This window comes from Dermacentor andersoni, chromosome 4 (genome assembly GCF_023375885.2).
Source record: "Dermacentor andersoni chromosome 4, qqDerAnde1_hic_scaffold, whole genome shotgun sequence".
Lineage (NCBI taxonomy): Eukaryota > Metazoa > Arthropoda > Arachnida > Ixodida > Ixodidae > Dermacentor > Dermacentor andersoni.
The window spans coordinates 121,704,557-121,723,049 of record NC_092817.1 but is presented as its reverse complement, the minus strand read 5'-3'; the positions used below and the strand labels follow the sequence as shown (position 1 = coordinate 121,723,049).

The window sequence follows — 18,493 nt, the reverse complement described above, 5'->3', positions numbered from 1 at the left end:
CAGAAAAGTTAAGCGAAAAGTGCATACATTCTTTGGAATCACGCAGACAACATACACAATAGATTCATTACAATAAAGAAGCACAAAATAAGCAACCGAACCACGTGATTGATGATAAGGCGCTACTGATAACAATGCGAAGCACGAAGCGCTCCGCGCATATATTTCGCGGTACAGATTACTATTGTGCAAGCTGCCGCGGCGGCGGCAGCTTGCGACGTGGGGAGTGACGTCACTGGCCTCTCGTATATAAAATAACCAGCCTAGCAACTGATTTCATTGTTGTTGCAACCCCGCTATCGGTAGGTCACGCATAGTTAGGACTCCTGTTTATCAGTGTGAATGCGAGGAGCGGCAAAGGCGAAAGAAACGGCAATACGATTAGCGGCGGTCTGCTGTCAAAATTGTCATTACTCCCATTATTACCATTACTCTAAATTACCATTACTACCATTACTCTAAAGCAATAGAGCATTGCGTATCCCTCTCAGCAGTTGTAGTGGTGGCTTCCATCATCTTCGCTCGACATCCACTTTCGCATAACCGGGATGGCGATTAAATTTATTTCTTTTTTTTATTGTAGGGTTTTTCAGCATCAAGAAGTCGGTATGGTTCACTTGGTCTCGCATTTATTTCACAACGCAAAAGTAGGAGGTGAATATTTAAAGCTACGCCTTGATAGGCGCCTTGATAGGCACGCCTATGAGGTCCGTGTGTATAATGTCTCCTTAATTTGGCCTCTTGTCGGATCCGCTAGTTTTCATGCCGCACAATGCGACTACACTGGTTCTCTAATGAGCCCTCTATTTACAGAAGTACGTACAAGGCACCGAAATCTAATAAACCAATTTTTGTGAATTAATAGGACCGATGGAAGAAAAGCGAATAAGAAACGGTTGAATAATACTTCCGCTTTAAGTAGAGTGGAGAAAGGGTTCACTGAGAGTGCAATCTTGAGAAGCAAAAAATTAAAACACCTGAGAAAAAAATATAAAATGCTACAAACGTGTCGACAAATTTCATAAGAGGTTAACAGTGTTTATAGCTGGGCTTGTTGGTACGGATGCATTGATACAAACTGCGTGACAAGCCGGGACACAAGAAAAGAAGGGTAAAAATTACCATATACCATGCGAAGTGGGCGCGGTATGATAGTAGCTCCTAGCTTTTGGGAAATCTTTAAAAAATTATATTCTCGCGTTTTACCTGCCACTACCAGGATATGATTACGAGATGGGCAGTAGTGGGGGACTCTTGTTTCATGCTGGCCCCCTGGCATTCCTTAACGTGAACGCAATGCACGTTACATGGTCGATATTGCATTGCGGGAGATGACAGACGGCGACAGCGAGGTGCGCGCGAGGAGAAAAACGGAGGAGGACGGTGTAGCGAAAGTGTGAGAAGAAAAGCGTAGTGCCGTGCAAGACGTGTTCTTCGGCGACAATCGCTACGAGTTGGCGCCAGAGTAGCGCGAATCGTCTGTTTACCGATGACGCCATCGATAAGACATGCGGCGAGCGCGTCCACATGTCTTATCCAAAGCGCTGCATGAGCTACGTGACTTGCCGCCGCAGGCAGACCTCTGTCTGCGGCTGCTGTGAATCGTGCCCATGCGTCACCCACGCGGTGCCTCTCGCGATCTCCCGATTAGCGAAGCAGTCGCGCAACACTTCGCTCCGTTTTCACCATGCTGCACGAGACAGATTGTCCGCGCCAGCCAATATATCGCGCAATTAAAATACGCAAAGAGCTGCGCTCAAATTTCGCATTAAGGTGTGTCATGTCTCGATACGGTAAAGAGAATATCTTAAATGCTTCCCTCAAGGCACCCCCCCCACTCTTTCTTCAGCGCCCGTCCAGACGTCGACGCAGCCCTGCCGCCGACCGGTCAACAAAGAAGCTCCCCTCCAGGTGACATCGACCACTTGATTCTGTAAACATGCTGAAAACCGTGAATTGTCCCTACAACCTGACCGTCACTGTGAGCCCACTAGGGAGGAGGAAAGAGAAAAACTGAAGGCAGGGAGGTTAACCAGAATAACGTCCGGTTGGCTACCCTACATCGGGGGAATGGGAAAGGGGAAACAAAGATCACAGGGAGAGAGAGGAGGGAAGGAAAGAAGGAAATTGCGGCGAGTTCACTGACGCATGTGGTCTTACAGAGATGGCATTAATAGTCACAGATTGTCGCACAAGCCCCTCGTCCTTAAGAAGCACAAAAGCGCCTTCATCGCTTTATGGGCCGACGGGCGATGTGGGCGGTGTTCCAGCAGCACCTGCACAGAAAGCGGCCGATTGTCCAGTTTTTTGGAAAGCTTTGGCAAGTTCTTATCTTTCTGAAAGTGGCCAACGTCATTGACGTGGTTGCCTCGTATGCGGTGGCGATTATGCAACATAGGAGGCTTAATCCGGTGGAACGGTGCAACAACATGGTAGGAATATTGCGAGTGGTTCGACGATTATAAATGGCCGAGATACAGTCATCAGATTCCCTAGTCTAGTCTCCTAGGGAAGACGACTGTTTTAAATGTGGAGACATTTGGTGCAGTGGGTGGAGCTGACGTGTCCCGATGTGAGCTCAGACATTTAAGATGTTCCTACATGGAGTGGGCTTCCGTATTTAGTGAGAAGTCAGAGCAATGGCTAAGCGCTCTAACTAGCTCGGAAGTAAGGGCATTCCAGCAGGCCTGGGCAGCGGTGGAACGGCTATACCTCCCCGCACATATTGCCCGGGTGGCCTGAGCCCGGGCTGACAACCTCGCAGGTCCTTTTCTCATTAAAGTTTTTTTTCCGTCCGTCATTTCAACAAGACACTTGGTCGGAGCGGTTGCTTTCGTTGATACTGAGAGAAGCCTCGCAAGTCGTCGCCCGACTGAACTCCGCTGAGGCAGCCATGTACAGTTCAGTGAAGTCGAGTCGGCTCGCAAAATACAACCTCTCCACAGATGAATTTCGGAGGAGATTTTGTCAGGAAAGAAAGACGCTTAATGAAAGCTTCGTTGAGTTTGCGTGTAGCCTGAAAGATAATTTTTCAGAGTGGGTGAGAGTAACAGGGTGGGTAACGACAGTAAGTTGTCAGATTTAATCTGCTTAGAACAGTTTTACGAGTCCCTTACTTATAACGTGCGCCTTTGGGTTCAGGACAAGCAGGAAAGTGTGTCTGTAATCAATACAGCACAACTGGCCAGTGAGTATGTGGCAAGTCGTGTCTTCAGGCCACAGAGCATAGCGTACAGTACTATCGAAAGACTTCCCCACGGCCAAAACGTTACGCTGGAGGCCAGCAAACCACAAAAAATGAACGAGGCGACACTAGTCGCATTTCGGCGCGCATTGAAGACATAACGGAAGCACCTGAAAAGGGTAGAAAGGAACCCGGAAATCATTCGAATGAGTTCTAATCGAGTGTTCAGTTCGCATGTCATAAATGTAAGGAAACGGGTCACTTCGCCCGAAACTGCCCATTTAAAGGGCCAGTATTCGCTTGCATAAGCAATCATCCGACTAACATCGATCTTCTAAAGCGATGCATGATGGATCTAATGGTGAACGGCAAAGAGTATTGGGTACTCAGGAACTCCGCGGCCACAATGGACGTCGTCCATCCTAAGTATGGGAGAAGTGAAGTGCCTGAATGCGCCTGGATAAGGCAGGCCGTGAGCGAAGACTCAGTGTGGCTACCTATGGCAAAGGTACAGATTGAAGGAACTTCCAGATATATCGGGACAGTGACAGCAGTATCCAAGAGGCTACCGGAAGGCTACCCTTACCTTTTCTAAAACAGCTCAGAGTCGCTGCTGAATAAAAGGGGGTGCACATTTGCTAAAGCCAAAGTCATAGCCTTGATGAGGTACACAGCACGCTAACTAGCTGAGCAGCTATGTTACAACCATGAACAACGTATAAAAAATTGGGGTGAAACAGCTAGTTCCGGAGATGTAGTTAAGCCACAGGAGGAAATCTTTCCGATTTCCCGACAGAAATTCAGTAAGTGGGTCTGGCTGAGGAGCCACCAACGGGGAAACTAAAAGCACTCGGAAATGAGCACCAAATAGAAAAAAAGAAAAGGCGTCTCAAGTTCAGCAACATGGCAGAGAAGGCGATGCGGCCGAATAAAGCGAAAGACATCAAACGCTGTGGGAACGCAGTGAAAGAGTTCGAAATGCGCGTGTGTTGTTTGGAATGTTCCAGTCCGAACGCGTTCGCGTCGCCAGACGAGGAAGAAAGACGTTCGGGGCGAGGATGGACAAAAGCCAGAAGGCAATTATGTTCCCCCTCGTTGAGTTCTTTTCGAGGTTCGAGGTGTAACCTGTGCCACACAGGTTACCACGACGGTAAAGCGGCACGAATTTTTCATACGCGGCAGTGAATTCGTAGTGCAATGCCTAGAAGGCATGCTGCCACTGCGTAAGGTGTCGGGGGTCTGCAGTGAGGGGAATGCCCTTTGTATTCCCTGGTTGACAAGAAGGGTTTTCAGACCGCGGCCACGTAGAGTACGCCCTAAAGATACGCCGCAACCGCAGGCTATTCGCAACGAAAGCGGCGATACAGGTGTTGTGGGAACAACAGCTTGTTTGTTTCTTTATTTTGAAAGTTTGATTAAACGTTTTGAGATCTCCGAGATTAGAGATTGTTTCGATAAGCAAGTTTCGAGCTTTTTTTTAGATTGTTTGTTTTAGAAGCTCACCGAGAGATTGCGCGTGCATAATGTTTTGAAATATTGTATTATTGATATGTCGTTCTTCCTTTTGAGCAGATATGCTTAATTTTTTTCTTTCTGAGATACGCTTCCAACGCCAAGTCTAGGCTATTTGTTAGGAGCGTGTAGTGGCGCGTTTGAGTATCAGTTCACTTTGTGGAAGTGTTCGCGGTTTTTTTTTTAAATTAAGACGCGTTATTTAAAAGAGCCGTTGTTTAACCGCACTATTTTATAAAGTGTTTGTACCATTCCTTTAAGGCGTGTCTTGCTCGGACACAGAGGAGCTTAATGTTGGCGCGTGTCTCGCACGTGTATTCATAAGACGGCAGCGTTTCGAGTATTACGTAGGGCGTGCGTGAAAGTAACCAGGAAAAATGCTCGAATCGTCGTGTAGTTGCGAGCGCGCAGTTTACGCAGCATTTTTTTCGGTTATTTCTCTAGTGCGAGTTCTTTGCGGACAAGACAAAGAAAATGTCAATGCGTAAGTCTCACGAAAGTGGAGGACTTGCGAAGCCTTATTCTGAATGTGGGAATTGTTTGGAGAAGAAAGCTTTGTCTTCACTGCCTGTGCTTGTTTCGCCAGACTTTCGCAGATAATTAATTCTCCTATGTGACGCCGGCAATCGCGTCGGGGTGTCGTTCTTGCCCAAATTAACGAAAGCCGTGAAGAGCATCCCGTACTGTACCTCAGTCGAAAATTGACACTGGGACAAGAGGCGTTCAGCAGCTCTGAGAAAGGGCGTTTGTTTGCTCATAGCATGGACCATTCAAAAGCAGGGGTGCTATATTCAACGCACGAAACTCACGGCCGAGAGCGACCATTGCCCTTTGGCCTGGCTGAAGCAAATGTCAAAGAAAAATGGGAGAGTGCTGTGATGGAGTTTCATTTTGTAGGAATACAACTTTAAGGTCAAGCATAGGAAAGGGAGCCAGAATAAGAATGCAGATGGTCTGAGGTGGTGCTTTTAAGCAGTGAACTCAGGGCATTTTTTTAAAACATGTTTTGTGCGTATCGTTATCCGTGTTATTGAGCTAGGGCCACTAATTTCTGCCTCGCCCAGAGCTGATCTCGACAAAAAAAGAGACCGGCCGAGAGAGGGGCAGAACTTTGTAAAGCCATGCAGGGATCATAGCGTCCGGTGGGCGTGAGTATTACATTGCCGACCAGAGTATGTAGTTGTGTTCTCCTAAGAAGACCGCGATGACGAGAGTGCTGGAAACCCCAGCTGCAGTGGGTCCCCAGCCATCATTTCGGAAGAGAACCTCGATGCTTCGGGCAGCCCGACAGCTGGTCACCCTCAGGTCGAACCTCCCGCCGGCGGAGGAGTCTGTTACGTCTCAGCACAATGTGTTGGCGGGCTAGTTGGTGCGAATCCATAATTACTTTGCTTAGCGCGAAACAACGGACCCAAGAGAGACGACACGACAGGTCTCTTACGTCTGTTAGGTCTATTACACAACATAGAACAACCCGACAAGAACACCAGGAGGGAGCAATGGGAGTCACTGCTGTCCAGCTCGGCCCTCGACGACCAGGTCAAGCTGATACAGAAAGCTGAGAAGATGGCAAGAGCCAGCGGAGCCTTGGAATAGGGGCCCCGACCACTAGCAATTTTTCTGATTATTCTTCTAATAAAGTTTATCTATCTATCTATCTATCTGTTACGGTCTGTTACGTCTGAACACGGCAACGGAAATTCATTAGGTGTTTCCCACGAGCCACCTCCCCCGCCCCCCCTCTGCGCCCGTCCAGACGTCGACACAGCCCTGACGCCGACCGTTGACGGGTCAACAAAAGCGCTCCCTTCCAAGTGACATTGACCACCGGATTCTGCAGACGTGATAACAACCACAAAGGGTCGCGGCAACCTGACCGTCACTGAACCCACTAAATGATGAAAGCGGCCAACGTCGAGGACTACCGTGGGAACAACGTCGACTTGAGTTTCCCAGATTGTGACGTGGTTGCCTCGTATGCGGGGGCTAGGGTACAATATAGGAGGCGGAGTCCGACGGGAAGGTGTGACATGGGAGGGATATTGCAAGAGGTTCGACGACTATGATTGGCCGAGACTGAGTCATCAGATTCCCTAGACTAGTCTCCTAGGGAAGACGACTGTTTTAAAAGGCCCCTCACTATAGGCTCCATAGCAAATTTCAGTTATACGCTAGAAGTTGTTATGTGTCCTCTAGGGAGCATTCTGGCACAAAAAATTTTCAAATTGGCTCATTAATAGCCGAGATTGAAATATTTCAGTGTCGCGAACCCATGATTTCAGAAGACGAGCTTCACCACAAAGAAAGACGCTCTCTCCTCTTGCCCCGTCTAGCCTCTGCAAGCAAAATTCCTTCCCTGCCTTCTGCCATACCGGACCTCGAGGATCGCGTGACGCGTACGTCACCGTTCCCGCCTTTATTTTTTCTTCTCCTCGGTTTCTTGCGGCGCGGCGCACTTCCGCTGACGGCGTCGCGTGCTAGCTGTTGCGATTGTCTCGTTTCGCGCAGCACACGATTTTGCGCGCTGTACACGAGGACACCTGACTAGCGGTATAAGTCTGTTCCACACGAATACTGAGGCAGACACAAGCGGATCACAGAGCATGATCCTGCGCTGTAACACGGTAGAAAATGACATAGTTTCGGTGCCTGCGCGTGCGACTGCACGACGTGGGAACAAGCCAACGAAACTGAAGGAAATCTCTCTTGCTGCGGTGCGAAGTAAAACAAAAACGTGCAAATATTCGGTTTGTGTGTTTTATAATTTCTCTAAGCTTTAGTTCATATATTCTAGCAACATAGTACACACATGAGAGATGTTGGCTTGAACAATTCTCGAAGTAGGCGGCTGCGAGGAGAAGGGAAAACGGCGTTCGGTTTGAAATGTCGTATCTTTCCGCGGCGCCTACCGATGTAATACCTTCCAGACAGGATCGTTATCGCGCAATGTATGTTCTGCGCTTGTCAGCTCAAAATGGCCAAATCTGGAAGAGGGGCCCTTTAAAACCGGGGACCTTTCGTGCAGTGGGGGGGGGGGGGGGGGGGGGGGTTGCTTACGTGCCCTCATGTGAGCTGAGACATTTAATATGCTCCTACATTTGGAGGCGGTACAGATAAAGTAAAATAAAGCCTTTTTCCTCCATTCCTACCACCGCACGTACCCTTCTCTGTGCCGGGTGAATTCTGGGCCTAAACGCTACCCTGAGGCGCCACAGGAGTATCGTAATTGTCGGTGAATTTTTCGTGTCCCGTCTTGTTTTCTACCTGTTCTTAAGAGATGTTCCAGAGTAGCTCTAAACCAGCCCCTCCCCCCCCCCCCCCCCCCCCCGCGTTCATGTAGCAAGTGGTTCAACCACTTATACTGCGACACATGACTTAAGCCAGCAAACTAGCAAAGCGGTCGAGCTTGGAGGTCACGTGGAAAAACAGCAAGGTGAGAATCATGGAAGAGCCCAGGACGAGACCGTTATTTTGGTAAAGAAAGCACAACAAAATCATGCGGTCGAAGATTCCATTAGCACCGGTACTCCCTGAATGTCGCACACATAATGACGAGCAAGAGATATATATGCACGAAGGGACAATACTCGCAATTTCTTAAAACACTCTCCCAGAAAAATAACCACACATACAGAAAAAAATCCATATTTTGTTTAGTGCTCAAGCAAGTAATAACTGCCCACGCGACGAATCCGCAATCAGTCACTACACTTTCCGTGCTCTGTGAACCTTCCAGTGGTCACGTAAAAGCACCGTATAGCGTTTTTTTTTTAAGCACTTGGCTTCTAGTTGAAGCAAATGCTGTCATCATGGCCACGTGCTGCTGAACAGAAAAGCGTACTTCCTGGGCTGCATTTCGAGCTGCGTAAAGTCGAAGTCCTCAAAGGTACATGCATCTCGAAACAAGTCTTTATTCTCCGTGTGTTTCTGCACTCGCTGCCGCTGAACCGATCTGTAAAAACGCTTCCCATGAGGCGGAGTGCTTTGGTCACTAAGGTAAAGGAGCTAGCTCTTCTGCCCTTTACGGCCGTCCTGTGCAGCATCCGTACTACTTATCGCAAAAGTTTTCAGGGCAAAATAATTGTGGCTAGTCCAATCATACAACCACAAGGCAGCACAGTGGCCTCCGGCACATGACAAGCGATTGAAATGTCTAAGCTTTTGCAGACCACGTCAGCCACAGCGGCAATAGTATCGTGAAATGGCTTTATGGCGTTCCGCCCGCGAGCGCTTTGCCCTTGGTTTTTCCACGGGCATACATAGTACACATTGATATCTCTGATGCCAAATGTAGACGGGACAAAGCGAAATAAACGCAGGGCAAACGCGAAACGCCAAGTATTAAATGTAACCAGAAAGGGGAGGGGGGTATCTTGTAAGTGGCCACCTATTGGACGTGTTCATTACGTCTGCTGCTGAAGTTTTGATTGGCTGGCCTGGGGTACGCGTCAGAAAAAGACAGGCGGCTTTAGCCAATCATCACTTCAACGGCAGATGAAATGGGCATGTCAACTAAGCGGACGTTTAGAGAATAGCCCCTAGATGTTGATTCAAAGTGAAGGCTAAACGCTTGCACGAGACGCGGTTGCAGTAGTAAGATTGGCGGTGGCAGTAACAAAACTGGCGAACGAATCGAAATGATTATCAGAAACTGTGGAGAGATAGCAGGGCCCAGTCTAATGGAAAGTACCCCTAACAGGAAAGACGGGCTGGTTCGTTCGGTACATTGTGATTGGTCCCTTCTAAATGTGGCGCCAGTAAAGCACATACCGCAACACTTGCAACCTACTGGCGCAGCTTTCTTATATGTGCAATCATGAAGCTCACATATGTGTATGCAGTCACGAAGTTGGCTCACATGAAAATGATGTCGTGACGGCGCCCACACTCATGGCAGTGCGTTGCTCGAGGAGCTTTAGGGCTCATTCACACCGGCGACTGACAGTGGTCGCGCGACCAAGTTGGTCGCAAAGCGACCAGTCGCAAATGGTCGCAAACGGTCGCCTTTCTTGAAAAGCGACCATTTTGGGCCAGTCGCTCTATGCGCGATTTTTCAGTCGCGCGACCGTGGTCGCAAAACTGATAAACGAATCAGCGGCGCACCGGAAGTGATCTTTCGTGTGTCTACATCCGGCCTCCTCCGGCGTCGCGTTCAAATTCCGCGTAGATTCCGAGAGTTCTCGCTGAGAACGATAATCTCCGGCATTGCGACTTGCGGGTCGCGCTCAGCCGGGCTTGCCGGTGTGAGCATCAGTCGCCTTCGGTCGCTTTTGATTGCGAGTCGCAAATGGTCGCGCGACCTCCTCAAGTCGCCGGTGTGAATGTGCCCTTAGAGTGGAGAGGGCTTGCAAATCGTTCGCGTGATTGCGCTACAGCGTTCATGCAGGATACAATCAAGACGCAAATGACAAGGTGCCCATGACGTAAAGATGCCGAGTGGTGGAGACGGCATAGTGATCGGTTTTTATTTTTTGAAGCCACATTAGGACCGCGAGACACCACTTAACATCATTTAACTTCTTATGCGCCATTGAAACTTCGCTGTCGGACCGACAGTGTATTCAAGACAAGCCAAAAATAGGGCCGCGTTACACAGAATGCCCAAACCTCTTCGTCATCGCCTGGTAAATCATCAGGCATTGGCACAACGAAGCCTCTGTGCCACAAGCTTTATATCAAGCTGTTTTTCGAGGTGAAGCGGTGTGCGAGTAGTTCACCGAGAAAAACTATGAGTGTGATGACCTGTCCTAGTAGAACCATGTAGAACAGGGCTGCAGTGTCTTCAGCCGAGAGCGAATGAACTTGCGACGAGTCAGGCCGTGAGAGATACCAGGAATGAGGCTGGAGCTGCAGCCGTTTCCGTTCCGTAAGTCCAGACTCGTGCATCCAGCGGCACCTGCAGCGAGAATAGGCCCATGACTATCTGTATTGCCTATGAAAGTGCCTGTTGTGCCACAAGCCAGTACACCGAAAAAATAAGTGCTGCAGTTTAATTTGTGAAAGAGTCTCTTCTCACTTCTGCATTGTTGTTGTTGGGGCCTGAAAACATGGCTCCTGCGTTATCCGCATGATCGTCTTCTTCACCCTCAACCTAACTACCGAAAGTTATTGCTAGACCCGTTGGTGTGCTGCTGCTCACAAAACATGTGCGCTAACACTGAGGCAAAAGATAGAACACGACATTGAGCGCTGGTTTTTCTTTTAGTTTATTTAGGCGCCCCCGTTCACTTTTAAGCAGTGCAGCCTAGAGCAGGCATTTTTCTTTACTGCAACACCAGTTCTGACCTCGAAATGCGGGTTCGTCTGTGTGTCCGGTCCTCTCGACACACCGCGTCAGTCGACGTCATGACTGTTGACGTCACGCCACTGCAGTCGTCGTACTGCCACCCTAGTCACCTCGCCATTCCCATGCATAATGGTTCCAGCCCAGCGAGGATCTAACGAACGCCACGGCAGCAATATGAAAATAATAGCCGGATGCTCGAATCATTGCTCTATCGCGCGGCTATACATCTGCCCCACGTTTGCGCACTGGCTATGGCTTTGCGCTGCTGAACATGAGGTCGGGGGTTCAATCCCGGGCGTGGAGCCGCATTCTAACGGGCCCGGAATGAAAAAGCGATCCTGTACGGTTCTTTGGCTGCACGTTAAATCTTTCGAGTTTGCCACAATTTAATCCAAAGTCCCAACTACGGCGTCCTCCCACTGTGTAGTTTTGCCTGTCACAACCCCGCAATCTGTGTTTTTTTTTTCTTTTGATATGCACCTACCATGCATAACAATCTGTGGGGGACTTGTAATATGCGTGACCAAGAGTCGAAAATTTGTAGCATCTGTCTATATGTATTTCAGACGCAACAACAAGATATGCGCGCACATATTAGCGCGGCTTTCAGAGCTCCAATCATTACGAGCGTTCCGGTAGCAAAACAACTTCCTCTCTATTGGGTGTCAGCCGGTGAAGTGTCTTCGTCATGCTGCCATCATCCTTGCGCCGTTAATTATCACCGTTATCACCGTTATCGCCGTTATCCTCACTGCTATCGCGTCGTCGTCGTACCGTCATAGCTGTCATGGCAGCCTTCGCCATTCTCGAGCCGGAGTGATATCGCCTCAGTCGTCGCGTTGTCGTCGCGCACACATAGGGTATGGACAGGCAAGCATCTCGCACCAAGTTGAATTGGAGATGGAGGAGAAACTCAGGGGAGTACGTAGAGTAACAGTAAATCAGTTCAAAGGAATCACTGAACTCTTCTAACTCTAGTGTTTATTTAGTGTTCTTTCTGTTGTGTATAGTTCCTTAGGCTTCTGTGTGTCTTTTTTCAGGGAGCTATTTCAAAATAATGGTTTCTTAAACCTTATCTTTGTGCAAGCTTTTTACTTGTTAAGCGTAATAATACCACGCAAAGGCAAAACTACCTTTCAAAGCTAGCCAATGTATATATCTCGTACTTTGCGCATATGCAATTTTCTCAATCTCATTAGTTAATTCGCTTATTTGTAGCCTCCGACGCCGTTTCATTTGCCTGTCGGTCCGTTCTGTTACTCAAATGACAATTATCTCCATGTTCGACGCCCCCTGCATCGCTGTTTACAAAATCTGAATGGCATGTAATCTTCAGCTTCTTCCGAATTTCCGCATCTTGTCTGATATTGTATATTGTGTAAAAGATTACGCTATTGTGTTGCGTAGAGAAAAAGGCCATTATAACAGCAGCTGTTGAATGGTATGGCGCTCAAGATACGAGATGTACTGAAGTCAAACCTGTACTTTTTCGTTTTCAGCATTACGAAACACGCTTAGACGCGTAGAAGGGATCCCTATCTCGAAGTGTTTCGCCTGGAAATCGACACACTGATCCCAGCGTACCGTCAGCGCATCGATGCCAGCAGCGTAGAAAGATTTCGGCTTGCGTCGCTGCCGTGAACGCTTGACTTCATTGTCACTCAAGTATTTGCCTCCCAGAAGCTTTTTATAGTTATCCAAACAAATGACAGTCACTCGGAGCGAAGTCGGAACAGTGTGGGGGACGCGGGAGCGCCTCTCACCCGACATCGGGAGAAGTGCAGTCTGTGGTGTGCTGTATACAGCCGCGCATGCTCCTGAATGAAGAGAACGCCCGTGGTAATCAAGTCAGACCCTTTCTTCCTAGTTGCACAATGTGCAAGTTGGATAACTACTCACTCTCGTAATCGCTGTTGCTCGACTTAGCACTGGGGAGGAAATCAACATAAAAGATCCGGCATTGATTCCAAAGACTGCTTTCAGTAAGATGCAAATTTGCAGTCCCCTGTCTCGGTCAAAGGCAGTTCTCTCTTTCCAAGCGGGCTGGGGCCTTGCAGAAAATCAAGCGTTTATGAATGATAGCGTGGCGTGTCTCCTAGCGTGGGTGAGACTGTTGCGCAGGCTAACGAAGCGTTACCCGGTCATTTTCGTGGATTAGGCGCTCCCTTTCCCGGATCTTCTTGGGAACCACAGCAGTAGGTGTGGAGCCGCCTCTCCTGGTATCGTCTTCCACTGACGTCAGGTCATCTGTAACCCGTTTCTACCATTCAAATGTTGTGCGGTAGCTTATAGTGTCTCGTCACCGTGCTGAACATTAAGTCTAGCATGAATTTCAATCGGTTTTAGGCCATCGTTCATGATAAACCTCATTACGATGCGTTGTTCCTCAACTGCGTTCACAGCCTCCCGAGCCATAGTGTTTAGCACGTAACTTTCGTTGGGCGAGGAAACATAAGTGCGCCTCGACGAGATAGCCGACAAGTGTCTCGCCAAACCATGGTGAACAGATGGTGTTAATGTGTATTTGTACGTATGTATACACTTCGAAAAATGTGGGTTCGACTTAGGCGACCGACGTGTATGCTAGTGCGTTGATGTGGGAGTACTGGATCATAAACGTTGTTTTCTCACGTAACAGCAAATCTAAACTGATATTTTGTGTGTTTGTATATATATATATATATATATATATAGCCGATATAGTATAGTGACCATAACTTGGAGAAGCAATTAATGCTGATATAGGCACCAAAATGCGTCGCGTAACCACCGGAAAATCGTACACTCAGTGCAGGGAAACCAAAATTTGGTAATGGGTTGGAGCAGGCCCAACCTTGTGTGCAAAAGTTTCACGATCCTTGGTTCCAGGGACTTTCGCATGAACATGCAGAACTGGGCCGATATGGTGTGCTGTTTGGAAGGGTAGATGGTGCCCAATCCTGGTTTATCGGGGTAGAGAGCCGCGATGTAGCTCTGCATCACGTTGTCCTCCATGAAGATGATGGCGTGCTTAGCGATCATCTCGTCAAAGGTTTCGCGTGTGAAGACCACGGAGGCGGGTAGGATTGACCGGTGACGGCGCGCCATGGCCAGAATCGTCTGCAGCTCCCACTCCGGTGACACCTGCATGAATCGGTTCCGATTATACTACGCTGACTATTAGTGCTGTAGCTACATTTTACACGTTTGCGTTCATCGTCCACATGCTTCCATGCAAGAGACAGCGAACGAGCGCCCGCGAGTGCGCGCACCCGTGTGTGTATATGCGTGTGCGTGCGTGTGTGCGTATGCACATTACCGTGAACCCTTCCTTGTGAATGTTCTTACTGACGAGTTTACTAAATCATACAAAATAATTTCCCAAGAATTTTAACAGCAGAGCTGTTGAAGCTTTCGTTCCGGTATGGAGCGTTACCAGAAAACTCAGCACAGCTTTGCGCCGTCTCGCGTTGCCTAGCAACTACCTGCGAGAACACCGAGCCACCTAACGTCCTCGCATCCCACGGGCGGAGGGCGGGGTCATGACGTCACAGGCGAGTAAAAGCTCGGGCCGGCGCAGCAGCACACCTCTCCTCTCCTCCACTCCGTGCGTACGTGTTGCTGCCATGGGAAGACCGAAGAAAGTGCGGACGCCCGAAGAAGAAGCGGCTTACCAGAAAGAGCGCCGCACTGCCAAGCGAGAAGCGATGCGTCGCCGCCGAGCTGATCCGGAACACAGCGCCGAAGCTGCGGCCGAGAAGAGGCGATCCCGAGCCGAAGATCCCGAGTTTAGGGCCAGAGACAACGAGCGCTGCCGACTGAAGGTTCGGCGCCGCCGGACTCGGTTCCGGGCCTGCGCGTCACCGAGAACTTCCAACGCAAAGCACGCAAATCCGTGGGAGGTGCGAGCGGCCGCTTCCAGCGCGAATTCTTCGGCATAGAGTTCGGGCACAGATGCCACGTCTGTGACAGGATCTGGTTCGACGTGAATCTCTCCATGGTGAAGTCGGTGCGCAACTTTGAGCAGAAGAGCTCTGCCTTGCAAGTGCTTCGCGACGCCTTCCCCGACGCCACCGACCACGACGACGAACACGACAACGACCACGACGATGACCACGACGACGGTCGGACGTCGAGGATGAAGACTGGATCGACGATGATGATGACTGGTACTGAAGCACAGTACATAATAAATTGTGATGCACGTACTGTGGCTTGTATGCGTGTGACTTGCTGGGGCGTGTGTGGCTTACCAGCATGGCTGTGTCTGACCTCGCAAAAAGTTGGCGAAGCTTAGCAAATCTTGGCGGCAGTTAGTACGAGCATATTTAAGCCATGCATAACCGCGTGAGACTGAGCAAAGCCTAGCAAATGTTGGTATGTGCCTAGTCAAGCCATGCATAACCTCGCAAAACTTAGCAAAACATAGCAATACTTAGCAAAAGCCGGAACTAGCTCCGCTGTGACCCAGCCTTGCACCACTACTGCAAACTGTCCAAATTTTTTAAGGTATTACAAAGTATAGGTTGAAAAGAGACGTGCCTTCGACGCCTCATTGAAAATTCTAGCACAGTGCGCTTTCTCTTTTAAACTCAATGCGTGAGTGCCTAAACTGATTACGGACAGTGCCAGGAAGAACAGTCACAGTTTAAATTGCGCTACAAGGTAGCAGCCCTTCGGCGAACAACTTTCTGCACCTGGAACTGGTGTACGAACGTTGTTCCCCGTATGATGATGGGCCTGAGGTGCGGCCTCTCGGCCAGGTCACGGAAGGTCTCAAGGCGCTCGGTTGGCGTCTTGACGCTCATGCTGGCTTTCATGGTGCCTTGGAACGAGTTCATCAGCACCAGCACTGCCAGCCACCACACCGCGAACACCACTCGGCCGATCACGTCGTGCACGGGACGAACGGTGCCTGCGCTCCAGCGAAAAAATCGAAAGGCGACATTCCATTTCACACATGCCTTCTAACAGTTCCTGCAGTGAAACATTAGCGACGCTTCTCATATTCCCTATGGCTGAACGACTGTCAATGGCATTTGTCTGTTACTGACATCCACACGCCCACCCACAGCACCGAAACTGTTCGCAGGGGAACGAGGGAACCGATATTCATCATTTTTTTATCATATTGAGAGACAATGCTCGTGAGTAACGACAACCACGGTGACATGGAGGCCATATAACATTCATCCAGGTACCGCAAAGCTGCTATGGTTTTCTTCGCTATGTAGCCAAGCACTAGAAAGCTCCAGAAACAAATGAGGACGTCCGTATAATAAGCCCGCGCAACGGCACGCGCGTGACCTACATTTCCCATAATGTCGGCGCATTATTGAAAAGCACCATGCCTCTCCTGCACTCTGAATTATCTGCAATATTTCCTTTTCACAGTTTGTACAAACTTGAAGGCATGCAAGAAGCGACTCCTACAAGAGCATGAGTGAAACCCCGTTATATTATTGCACTATGCCAAAGTGAGCTGTAAGCTTTTGTTTCTTTAGAGCGCAACTCTAAGGCGCCAGCTCTAGCGTTGAGCGCTGGCGTGACTCGGCGTCGTACCTCGGTGTAACCATGCGAACGAGGGCAGCGAAGGATGAAAGAGTGAACGCGGAGTGAGCGCAGCGGTGGATGAGGGACGGCGAGAGCGAAGAGAGCGCGGGGAGAAAGTGGAAAAGCCACCTTGAAGCACCACCAGATGGCGCTCACGTCCACGCACCGACGTCACAGGCGGAGTCGTTTGGATTTTGTGGCGGATGGACGTGCTTTTCGGGGCTCCGTGGCGACGACGAAATCAAAAGTTTTTGTGCATGCTTTGAGCTTGCTTCTGTTTTTTATTTGCTGGTTTTTTGCATTTAAATAGTAATTGGGGGGTTTTCCTTTTCTTTCCCTTTTTTTGTCTCTCGTATTCCGGGTGCGCGGGTGTGCTTCGTGTAAATTTGTTTTGCAGGATGATTAGAGCGTCCTTTCGTGCCACGTGTTCCAACACGTGCAGCCGGGTAGGACGTTGAGTGTTTGTAGTCTTTAACTAGTAGCTTGGAAGTGGCAAGACAAATAGCTATTAGCGGTTTTACTGTGCGTGTTTGGTAGAAAAGTGAGAGCGTGGCCGCGTGGTTGAGTGCGTGCGAGAGCCTCATACCTTCGGTCTCCGCAACATTGTTTATTTTTGAAACAGTGGTGACCGTTGCTTTGCGGCATTTTGAGGATTTGGATCCTGTGCGTATCGTTTTTTTTTTCCAAAGGGCACGTGCTCTGCATTGATATAGCATTATAGTATTTGCAAAAAGCCGTGCAATACATGGCGAGAAAGCCGGTAAAGCAGGCAGTACGGGGGGGGTCCCTCAAGGCAGATGAGGAGACGAGTGAGAATGGAGAGGGCGTCGAAACAACCGGCACACAATGTGATGTCGATACTAGGCTGCAGAAAATGGAGGCTTTCCAGGAAGAGCTTCTCAAACAGGTGCAAGAGCTCAAAAATGAGCTAAACAGTGAGCGTGTGGCACGGAAGGTAGTTGAAGAAAGGCTTGAAGCAGCCCAGGAAAAGCTGAACAGGGCCGCCATTGCGAACGACAATGTGCGTGACAATGGAACGCAGACCCCCGACGCGACACGCGAGGGAGGGTCAGAGAAATACGTCGAACGCAGGCAGGGTGATGAAGGGTTAGCTGGAAAAAGCAGCACCTACCTTGAGGCCGCTACGCGGAAAAAGCAGGAGCCCAGGGGACAATCCCCAATGTCGAGTCCGAATCACGCAGAAGATGACAAAGGGAAGCAGGGCGAGGTAGGAGAAAGTGAAATGGTCATTATCGCTGGCGATTCAAACCTGGCTGGGTGCTCAAAAGCAATTGTGGAGAGGGTGAAAGGCGACAGAAGAGTGGCGGTAGGGACATTTCCAGGGCGCACACTTGGTTCTATCATGGAGCGAGCAAAAGAAAAGCTCGCGGAAAATGCCCACGTGCGCAACCTCGTCATAGTAGCAGGTGGGCTAAATGACGTCCTAAACAGGAAAGGGCCAGGACTAGCCCAGCGCTTGGCGAAGAGGGTGGACGACTTGCGTGAGCTATCCCCTCAGGTGCAGATCGTGGTGTGCACGGTACCGGAGGTGCCTGTGCGTGACAGTCACGTACAAAGAGCCGTAGTGGCTGCTAATGAGGCAATCTGGAAAATGAGCCGAGAGAAAGGCTTCTAGGTTGTCGAAGTAAACAGGGAAGTGAGAAGTTGTGGTGGTTTTAAACGAGACGGGATCCACTTCAATTACAGGTTAGCACGAGAAGTGGGCTGGCGACTTGGTGGTCGCGCTATTGCTTTTTTAGGGGGCCCGCAGACGCTCAGGAGGTCAGAGTAGATAGTAATGAAGAAGGTCCCCTAGGTGAACATCAGAAGAGCATCGCCGTCGATAATAGAAAAAGGAGGAAAACAACAAAAAGAGCTCGCCATGCAATAGGCTACATAAACATGCAGGGCGGCAGAAGAAAGGAAAAGTGGGCAGAGATTGAGGAGCAGTTACACAGAGAACAAATAGGGGTGTATGC

The 18,493-nt window shown here is 49.4% G+C and overlaps 1 protein-coding gene across 1 annotated transcript; it reads right to left on the bottom strand.

The window, feature by feature from the left end:
- Nucleotides 1-10,206: 10,206 nt before the first annotated feature.
- On the bottom strand, nucleotides 10,207-15,956 carry LOC126537418 (uncharacterized). Its single transcript, XM_050184429.3, has 3 exons — nucleotides 15,659-15,956; nucleotides 13,816-14,105; nucleotides 10,207-10,592 (listed from the first exon to the last, which is right to left on the bottom strand). Exons 1-3 carry the CDS (start codon nucleotides 15,800-15,802, stop codon nucleotides 10,367-10,369), a joined length of 660 nt encoding a protein of 219 aa, XP_050040386.2. The 5' UTR covers nucleotides 15,803-15,956; the 3' UTR covers nucleotides 10,207-10,366.
- Nucleotides 15,957-18,493: the final 2,537 nt, after the last annotated feature.